Source organism: Marmota marmota, unplaced genomic scaffold, assembly GCF_001458135.2.
Source record: "Marmota marmota marmota unplaced genomic scaffold, marMar, whole genome shotgun sequence".
NCBI classification, from domain to species: domain Eukaryota; kingdom Metazoa; phylum Chordata; class Mammalia; order Rodentia; family Sciuridae; genus Marmota; species Marmota marmota.
In genome coordinates this window covers 34991027-35001698 of record NW_025999900.1, presented here as the reverse complement: position 1 = coordinate 35001698, position 10672 = coordinate 34991027, and the positions used below count along the sequence as shown (strand labels likewise).

At 40.1% G+C, this 10672-nt stretch overlaps 1 protein-coding gene across 1 annotated transcript in view; it reads right to left on the bottom strand.

The window, feature by feature from the left end:
• The window catches only part of Slc7a8 (solute carrier family 7 member 8), a 56647-nt gene extending 46745 nt beyond the window's left edge, over positions 1 to 9902 (bottom strand). The window contains exons 1-2 of the mRNA XM_015492647.2: positions 9390 to 9902; positions 8913 to 9101 (exon numbers count right to left, since the gene is read on the bottom strand). Coding sequence (XP_015348133.1) covers positions 8913 to 9063 — 151 coding nt within the window. The 5' untranslated portion in view covers positions 9064 to 9101; positions 9390 to 9902. The remainder of the gene's footprint in view (positions 1 to 8912; positions 9102 to 9389) is intronic.
• Positions 9903 to 10672: the final 770 nt, after the last annotated feature.

The following is a 10672-nucleotide window of genomic DNA, read 5'->3' as shown; positions in this document are numbered from 1 at the left end:
TTTTTTTTTTTTTTTTTTTTTTTTTTTTTTTTTTTTGCTAAGCACAAAATGTATGGTTCATGGGAATAACTCACTTTTAATTGGTACTGGGGATTAGACCCAGGGGAACGTTTCCACTGAGCCACATTCCCAGCCTTTTGTTTGTTTGTTTGAGGCAGGGCCTTGCTAAATTGCTGAGGCTGCCTTTGAACTTGTGATCCTCCTATCTCAGCCTCCAGAGTCACTGGGATTACAGGCAGTTGATTCATTTTTTAACTGACAGCTATTATTCAACAAATACTTTCTAAGCACTTACATGTGCTACACTGAGAATGTGGAGACATGAAATTGAGTAAGACTCAGTCCCTGCTCTCAAGGAATTGTGTGAAGACATGTGTATGCACACATACAGCTAACAGCACCAGGTAGAAGAGAAGTTACGGATGTGCTATGCAACATTTTGACACGGTATTAGGGATGAAAAAGACTACTGGTTGCAGGGGAAAGCTGCTAATGAGTACATAGATTCATATCAACAGAGAAAAACGGAAAGGCAATTGGCTAGTTGCTGAAATGGTCAGTTCTTCCCATCATCCAATCGGTGCAATCAAAATTTCTGAACCAGAATTAGTGAGTGTCTGAGTTGGGAGTTGGAGGAAAAGTAGGGGTGATAGAGGACGAGCTCAAGAAGAGAAACTAATATTTACTGAACACATACCACAGAGTAGGGGCTTTGTTTTAACACTCCAAAAGAAACTTTCATTTAATAGCTAAGTAAACTGATAATTAAGTTGTTCAAGGATAGGAAGAGTGTATACAGGGAAGCAGTTTGCAAACCCAAGATTATCTCCAAAGCCGGTCCTCCTCTGATGTATCACTGATGGCTCCTCCCTCTCTATTTGTTACAAATCATGGAAAAATTCATCTTAAGCTTTCTACTTCCAGAACCAGGTCTCAAAAGCCCCCTTAAGGCAGCCTGACCTGCCTATTTCAGCTACTTACTAACCACCCTGCACAGAATTATATTCTACAAGAAGTAACTAAAGTATGCATTTCACAGACGTGCAAGTAGGCACCTTTAAGATAGAGATAAGGAAAAGTACACTGATAATTCTGCAGCAACGATACTCCAAGCAATCTGCCTTCACAATATGCAGCTCAGTATGAGGTTGCCTAGGACATCTTCAGGCGTACTGTAAAACTCTCTCCCCAGAAGTGACGTCACTGATGATGCTGAGTTATTTAAAGCAGGGAGCCAACCAATGGGAAAATTTATGACTGTGACAAAGAATAAGGGATGAGATGTGATCAATAAAGCTTCAGTCCAAACTTCAATCATTCTATAAATAAAACAGCTTAAAATAGACTTGAGGGATTATTCTGCTTCTTAGAAATAAAATTCACCACTGCTCAGCACAAAGCCTAGGGTATAATGTACTCAATGAGTGTTTGCTAAATTATGGAATAATCTCCAATCCTATGACCAACAGCCCCCACCTTTTTCCTAAGTGGCGGCTTGCAGTTTGCCATTTCTAGAACTCCACAGAAAAGAGACAGAAGTGGAGGTGAGTCTCTCTAAGCAAATTCTGGGACAGGAACAAGATATGGTTCTTCTTGCTCTGTATGCTCAATAGGGAGATAAAAATCAGAAGAGAGGTCTGGGGATATAGGTCAGTGGTAGAATGTCTGTCAGTCTGAACAGACCCTGGGTTTAACCCCCAGTACCAAAAACAAAACAAAAAGAGAACACACACATACACACAAAACAACAACAAAAAGCCAAACACAAAAAAACACAAAAGAGAACAGTTTCTAGACCCCTGAGTTCCTGAATTGTTCTTGTTTTCTTCTTTCCTTCCTCACTTTCTTTCTGTTTTAGTGTACTGGGGTTTAAATCCAGGGCATTTAAGTATACTAGAAAAGAGATCATTAAATTGCCCAGCCTGGCCTCAAACTTGTGATCCTCTTGCCTCAGTCTCCCAAGCAACTGGAATTATAGGTATGCACCACCACCCTAGGCATGGTCCTTGTGTTCTGTAGATTGGAATCTACTCCTGGACTAACTTGCTCCTGGCTGCTTTTCTAGATCCTCCCCTTGCCCCACAAAAGCAAGGAGAAAATAATGAGAGCAACAACAGATTCCTGAGACACTTAAGCTTGTAGGCAGCTGGATTAACCCTCAGAAGAAAACCTTGGCAGCTTGTCAACTTTTGAGAATCCCAAACCTCTACCTCATTTCAATAAGCTGATTTAACTCAGAAAAGTTGTATATTTGGTGCTAGCCTCTTTGAAAAGGTCATCTGATTTTGTACAGCATGTTTTTATTGTTATTTTTCCAAATAAAATGGGCTTTTTGGTTCTTTCTTTTGAACACCACTTTATACCTGCTGACTTCCTCTTTTCTTTCCTGGACTCTTAAAAGTCTCCTGCTAGTCATTCATTGTTTAATTCTGCTCGTTGAAGGAACATTATGTAGCCCTCACAGTACCAGTTTCAATAAAATTGGTCCCTGAGCTCTCTGGTTCCTGGAGGTGGGAAGTGTGGAACAAGATCCCTGGTCTCAACCACCTTGTGCTCCATGCTATAGAACATTGCAGTTAAATCTAGTAGCTTCAAAGTTCAATGACCTTGCTTTGCCTATTACCCAGTCCTTTACCTATTTGAATCTTGCGACCTTGCATTTTTCTCTTTTTTCTTCCTTCCTTCCTTCCTTCTTTTCTTTTCTTTTCTTTCTTTCTTAGTACTTGGGGTTGAACCCACAGGTGCTTTACCACTGAGCTACATCCCCAACCCTTTTCATTTTTTATTTTTGAGACAGGGTCTCACTAAATTGCCTAGGCTGGCCTGGAACTTGTGATCCTCCTGTTTCAGTCTCAGGAGTAGCTACAGCTACAGGTGTGTGCCACTGCACTACCTGAACCTTGCATTTCCATAATACTGTATATTGCCTGAAACTATTCATAAAGTACTCATCAAGTACCATGTACCTGGTTATAGCAAGTGTTCAGTAAACGATAGCTACCACTTATTACTTTGCTGGCTATAGACCTCCTACTCACCAAGATATGTTTCTTTTGAAATGTCTCTGAGCTGGCTTCTGTCCCAGAATTTTCTTTGAGAATGATGAGAGTTTTAATCATATTTTCATCCTGAATGAAACAATCCTAATACTCTTATGTCTGTCTGTCTGTATTTGTTTATTTCTTTTTAAAAAAAATATTTTATTTTTTAGTTGTAGTTGTACACAATACCTTTACTTCATTTATTTATTTTTATGTGGTGCTGAGGATCGAACCCGGGCCTCACACGTGCTAGGTGAGCACTCCACCGCTGAGTTACAACCCCAGCCCTCTTTTTTTCTTTTTAATGAAAGTACAAACTTAAGAACCAGTCTTTCTACTCCCTCCGTCTGGTCGGCATCCAGCGAACATTTTAGGTATTAGAAGCTAATACAGGGGCTGGGGTGGTGGCTCAGTGGTAGAATGCTAGCCTAGCATACACGTGAGGCACTGGGTTCGATCCTCAGCACCACATAAAAAACAAACTAATGTATCCACCTAAAACTAAAGATACACACATAAATATTAAAAAAAGAAGCTAATACATTCTTTTAGAGTCTAAAATGTGAAATATTCTAAAGTGGTTTAAACCACATGGGTCTGAAGTCTTTTGGACATATCATTTTTCCATCAGCTCAACACCATTTGAGTACAATTATGCCTATGGCCACATTTCTCTGTTGAAAGATATCCTTTTTAAAAAACATTTTTCCCAAAGTTTTTCAGTATTAGACATTTACAGTCCTTCCAGATTCTAGTCTTGAGCTGTCTTCCTCCATGGCCCATTCCACCACCATGTGACACACATCAACCTTTTTCCTGTGGTTACCAAGTAGAAATAGAGGATGGGGAAGCATTTTGGCTCTGGAGTCAGACCATTCAGTTATCAACTGTGTGAACCTCAGCAAATTACCTATCAGCTTTGTGACTCAATTCTCACCTATTTACAATAACAAAACAATAAGATCAATTTTCATAGGATTGTTGTCAGTATTAAATAAGATAGCATATGTAAAGAGCTTATAGCACAGGAACTAGCATTTAGTAAAAGCTGGATAAATACTTTTTTTTTTTTTAATTGTGTTAGTTGGGAGACTATGGTCTAGTACCTAGACCTGTATCCAGTATCACCTTGCAGCAAATATAACAAGTTTCCTCATGAGCATACAGTGTATTAAAAACAAAAAGGTCTCACAAATTATGAACATTTTTTTCTTAGGCTCTATAGACTCTTGTTTGTCTTCAGATCTAATTTTAGTGCATGTATCTAAATACATGACTAATACACAGTTCCAGACAGTCAGGAACTCTAACGTGGCTGGAAGGTGTGCAATGGAGGAGTTAATGGGAACACAGCTCAGGTTTGCCCCAAGTCTTTCTGCAATTGCACCGGGAACACTGCCTTCCTCCACCCTGACTATCCAGCACCCCAACACTGGGAATACATTAATTGCTTCATCTACAAAAATGAATAAGGACCCCTGCCCAGTTTCTACAAGAAAACATCCCTTTAGAACATAAAAATAGAAATAATAGAAGATCTTGGTTCAAGATTCAGACAAGTTCTGGGTTTGAATTCTAGTTCCAAGACTTTTTAGTCTTGTGACCTTCCACAAGTTGCTTATCCCTTTGAGCTCCTATTTCCTTATCTGTAGGAAGAGATAAGTACCTACCACATAGGGTTTATTGTGAAGGACAAACAGATTTTGTACCTTAGATAACTGGATGAGAATGCCTGTCAGGTGATATATTAATAGTTGTCATTATTAATAAACATGTCATCAACAAGTGAATTTTGCTGGTCTTCACAATCTTTTTAGATTTGGGGGTTGGGGGGGGGCTTGATGTAGTGGCATATGCCTGCAAGTTTGAGGCCAGCCTGGGCTATTTGGTGAAACCCTGTTTCAAAATAAAAAATGAAAAGGGCTAGGGGATGTAGCTCAGTGGTAGAGCCCTTGCCTACTATGTGCCAAGGCCCTGGATTCAATTCCCAGTACCACACACACACACAAAAAAAAAAAAAAAGATTTTGGGGGGACTCCATATTCATGATGAAATCTAAGGTCATCTGCTACCAAGAGTTGTCCTTAGTCAAATACTCAGAGAACAATAGACTTGTTATGTTAGGATAAGGGTGCTGTTAAAAACTAAACAAGGACTAGGGGTATAGCTCAGTGGTAGGCCACTTGCCTAGCATGCCCGAGGGTGTGGGTTCAATTTCCAAAATCACATACGCACAGAGATCAAAACATACCAACAAAACTGTCCAGGTTGATGAAATTATTCCTAGCTTAAAATGTCCCCATTGCCCATCAGATAAACACTTCTTATTACTAATGTCTTCAAATTTTTGCCCAAGAGCCAATTAAATTAAAAAATAATTTGAGTAATTGTTCTGCTAAGCAATAAAGATTCTGAGATATATAAGACGCTATTTTTCTTCTTTCCTTTCTTTCTTTCTTTCTTTCTTTCTTTCTTTCTTTCTTTCTTTCTTTCTTTCTTTCCTTTCTTTCTTTCTTTCCCTCTCTCTCTCTTTCTTTCCTTCTTTCCTTTCTTTCTTTCTTTCTTTTCCTCTCTCCTTCTCTCTCTCTCTCTCTCTCTCTCTCTCTTTCTTTCTTTCTTTCTTTCTTTCTTTCTTCCTTCTGGAGCTGGGGATTGAACCCGGGGCCTCACATATTCTAAGCACGTGTTCTACCATTGAGATACATCCTCAGCCAGGACACTGTGTTTTTGTTGTTTTTCAATGCTGGGTTCTAAGCAAACACTTTACCAATGATTACACCTCCAAACCCCAAGACAATAATCTATGCTCAAGGAAATAACAGTTTAGTCATTGTCCTTTTGCTTACAAAGTATCCCAGAATTCCCAGTACCTTAGTATCTTTTACTCCATTTTTTCCCCACATATTTTCAAGAGGCTTCTTTGCCGAGCATGGTAGCACACACCTGTAATCCCAGCCATCTGGGAGGCTGAGGCAAGAGGATCACAAGTTTGAGGTCAGCCTCAGTAATTTAGCAAAGCCTCAAGCAACTTAGTTATATGCTGTCTCAAAAGAAAAAATGAAAAGGGCTTGGGACATAGCTCAGTGGTAAAACGTCCCTGGGTTAAATCTCAGTACCAAAAAAAAAAAAAAAAAGGCTTCTTAATCTGCTTGCTAGTGAGAATTATTCCTTATGCTTCCTGACCTAACTTTGCCCTCCCCCAGCTCTTACTAAGCCATGCTGTTAATGTTTTTTTTTTTTTTTAATAAATATGAATCCTATCTTCTCACTCAGATAAGTAATTCCAGGACATGTCTCCTGTAAGTTCGTTTTATATTTCCATAATACCTGATATTCTGTTATTTCTACTTTCAATCATCAATGATAATTATGAATGAAATTTTATGAGCTTATATGAAGTATATAGTTTAACTTATCCTTCTAAGTCAGTTGGGTATGAGACAGATTTGGGTCAATGCTGCTTTCCCATATCATATCATCTGATTCACTTAGGAAATTTCCTGTCTCCTTTTGCCTTTTAATTCACTTTCTTCCGTAGTGTTGACATTGAACAGCAAGCAGATCACTGAATTCTGCATGGAAAATGCCAGTTCTATTTTTGCATTTGGTCTTGAAAAACTTGAATCATTATCATCCACTCCGAAACCCCTCTAGAAGAGGACAGGGCAGCACCTCAGCACATCTGCAACTCATAACCAAGCAGCAGGGAAAGCAGAAAGTATTTTGCCCCTATATCATCCTAAAGGGGACAATTATTTGTATCCTAATTTGAACTGAGGTAGAATAGTGCCAGTTACCTCTACAAGGATTTTTTTTTTTTTTTTTTTTTGTGGTGCTGGGGATTGAACTCATGCCCTTGTGCATGCAAGGCAGGCACTCTACCAACTGAGCTAAATCCCCAGCCTCCAAGGATTCTTATACTTTGGGAAAAAATCCTGATTTTTCTGAAACCACATACTATATTTGAAATCTCTTTTCACCACAGAATACCGGTATCATTGCTCTTGTTACTGTAATGTCACCATGGGGAACTCTGGCACTACTCACATTGCAATACTATCCATGAGGCCATGGACAAACCAGTAGTAATATTCACCCAGATGAAATTGTACTTATTATATCAGAACACTCCCATTTCTTCATAGTCTTAGAAAAAAAAATTTAAAGAGACAAAGACCTCAGGACATAGGCAACTTCCCTCTAACTGAATACCTGCATTTATGGAGGGATGGGTAAGCAAGGCTGAAAGCAGGAAAAAGGTGGTTTGCTTGTGTTGTGCATGAGGACTCTGTGTATCAATCAGAGCCTTTCCAAAAGGAGGAAAATGCTTAATCCATTCAGTCAAATTGAGGAAAGAGGCAAAAGGCTCTAGGCTATGTACAGATTACAAATTGGCATGAGCTATACCTATTGAGTTCCTGGCTGATCTCATTTTACAGATCAATTGAGATAAAGTAAAGGAGAGGCAAAGAAAATGTAATAAGAAAAAGTAATGAGAGATTGAGATCATGACTATGATTTTTTAAAAATATTATATATTTTTTATATAACTGTAGAATGCCTGGAAAACCTCTATGAGTTAGAGAATTAGATAAAGTAGATCCCATTTTGAAAGGGACTGGAGATAACTATGATCACTGAAGTCTGGGTGTGGAGGTGAAGAGGATTATCTGAATACTGTACTGATTTTATTTGAGTTCAAGAGTGTTCTCCAGTGTCACTTTGCTCTCATGCCAAAGTGTCTCTGAGCTACGCATGAAACATGTTGTTGTCCAGAGAAACTGGTTTATGGGCCACAAGACATTGTAAGCCTTCACAAAGGAACTCTGGATAGAGACCACACATCAACACATTGGGCCTGACCATTCTGTATCCTTCTTGTGGGAAGAAGTAAAGCTGTCTATCAAAGATAGTTGAGAAAACTCATTCTCTGAAGGGCAGGAATGTGCCATTGCTTGACATCCATCCTCAGAGCTTCTCTGAAAAGAGGAAGCTGTGTTGTCTTGAGCTGTAATTGGGACTCCGGCTCTACAGAGGGTCTTTGAGAGAGATATCATCATGGTCTGCACTGGCACTGAAGGCCACCCAACTCCTCACCTTCAAAGCCTCCAAGACAGGACACATTTTACTCAACAATTCCTCCTGCACTTTACATTATAGTTACTATTCCCTTTGAGAACTTACAGAGTCTTCTGTATTAAGAGATAGGTGGATTCTACTAGTCAACTAGAGAAAACTGTAAACTGTTTGTAGAAGACCACAATCGGTCCCCTTTTTCTTCCATAATTTCTTCATCTGTGAAAAGTGAATAACAGCCCTGTCACATCTACTTCACACAGTAAAAGTGCTGCATAGGATGGAAAAGGCTATAAAAAGTCAAGGGATTATTATGGTGGTTGTTGCTATTTTTATTACACATTCCCTAGTTTCATCTAACATACAACAAAATATCTACTAAATATGCCTCAAAAGCCAGTTCACAGCCTGCGGAGGGTGTTTGCATAAAACAAAGTTAAAAAAAATCCATGTCCCTCAGCCTGAATCAGAACCTCCAAGTGAAGAGCCAGGTCACCTATATTTTTAACAAGCTCCCAGGCAATGTCGGAAGGTATAATCAGCCAGGTTTGTGACCCTTATTTGCTCCATTCTACGAAGAGACCTGTTTAGCCCGGTTTGGAGGAAGAGGCGTATGACAAACATGACTTCCATGCCTCTCAAACTTGACCAGTGGAGGTGGGTTAAAACACAGGTGACTGACAATACTTTTCTAAGAGTAGGAAGCAAAACCAGTGCTTCAGAGGGATGAACATCCCACCGAAGGACCCCTAGAGTGCGGAAAGGGCAGTAGGTGGGGAAAAAAATTGGACTCACCTACAATGATACCACAAGCACTGACCAATCCGATCTCTTTCTTCAGAGCTACTCCGCCCCCTCCGGAACCGGCCTCAGGACTGGCCTCCCGCTCGCTCCCACCTGGGTGGTTCTTTTCGGTGTTATTTCGGTGTCTGGCTCCTTTTTCCATCTTTCTTGTTAGGATTCGAACCTCCAAAAGCTCTCTCTCTATTTAAATGCATGTGCGGGTAGATAGATATAGAAAGAGAGAGAGAGAGAGAGAGAGAGAGAGAGAGAGAGCCTTTCAAATTAAAACGCCCTTTTCCGAAATAGGGACCACTCCTACCCTCTAAAAAAGACAAGCAGATAAAAGGAAAAAGTAAGATAATAACTATTCTGTATTGACGCTTTCTTATCACTCTTGCTTATGACAAGGAAAGTGTTGTTTAAAAAAAAAAGAAAGAAAAGAAAAGAAAAAAGAGACATAAAAATTTACATATAAAAATAGAACTGTACCAGCGACTCCAGCTGGAATTCTCCTGAAAGGGGTGTATCTTCGGAAATCAGGATGGTTCTGCTCCGTGGACCAGGCAGTGGCTTATTTCAGACGCTTCAAAAAGACAGTCGTCTGGATTTCCTCGCAGCTCTCCTCCTAACAAAACAGATTGCCTTTACCTCCCCCTTAGTCTTTTCGTTTAGGATGAGGCTAACAGTAGTTTTCATTAACTGGAGGGTGGGAAAAGGCAATCCTCAGGTACTTTCTTCTTTTTCCAGAAAGACAAAAGCTGTGGACCTGAGCGGCTTGCTCCAGATCTGCTTTCCACCTGCTGTGGGATTCTTTCCCCTTCCCGTCTTCTGCTTCCGCTTTTCCCAGATGTCCTCTCCTTTTTTTCGCTGGTCTTCTCGTCCTTTTTTCCCAGGGTCGGATCTCCGATCTTGGTGCTTACGGCACGGACTGCTCCATCGCTCCGGGTTACGGGAGAGTGGTTCCTCCACACGCGAATGTGCTTCCCTTTTAGCTAGGGGTTTTATTTGCTGACCGAGGCTCCGCCTCCACCTCCTGCTAGTTCCTCTCCATCCTCAGTCCCTTGTCCTCCCTCCTCTTCAATTTAAATATTAGCACAAAGCACCCCGCCCCCCAGGATCTCTGACAAAATGGATTAAAACATTTCTCTTTGTAATCGGGTCTTTCTCCTTGTAATTAAGTGGAAGTAAAATCCTTTCGCATCAACTGCTCCGGGAGAGCTCAGTAACCAGTATTGCAAATAGGTCGTACAGCATTTGTGAGCTTTGTAAAATAAAGGAACAGTGGTGCCCATGCTTTTAATGCCATCAGAAATGAACTGGCCAATGTATTGAAATATTTAGGTCTGGATCATTGGAGGATAAAGGAGAGAAGATTGTAGGGATAACATCTTTAAGAGTCGTTTCTTGAAATTAGGAGGAATCCATGGGTGGGGGAGGAGAGTAGAAGGAATTAAAGATAATGCAAAAATTTCATTTAGTGTTATTGTGAACTATAAAGGGGGGGGGAACCAAAATCACCAGGAAGAGGTGGCCTCACTGCTCACAACTCTTATTTAGGTACTGAAACATAAAAGCTATGACTCTGAGCCTGGTGTCACACTTTCCAATATTTTTATGTCTGTAAGTTATTTGAAAAGTAGACATGGGAATGATCAGACCCTCACTACTCAGGAAGCAGATTGACAGACATTGAGAGATGACTAACATTACCATATTGATATTATATCTCTACTTTCCTGAAGAATTTCACTCAAAACTGTTGCTTTACCACG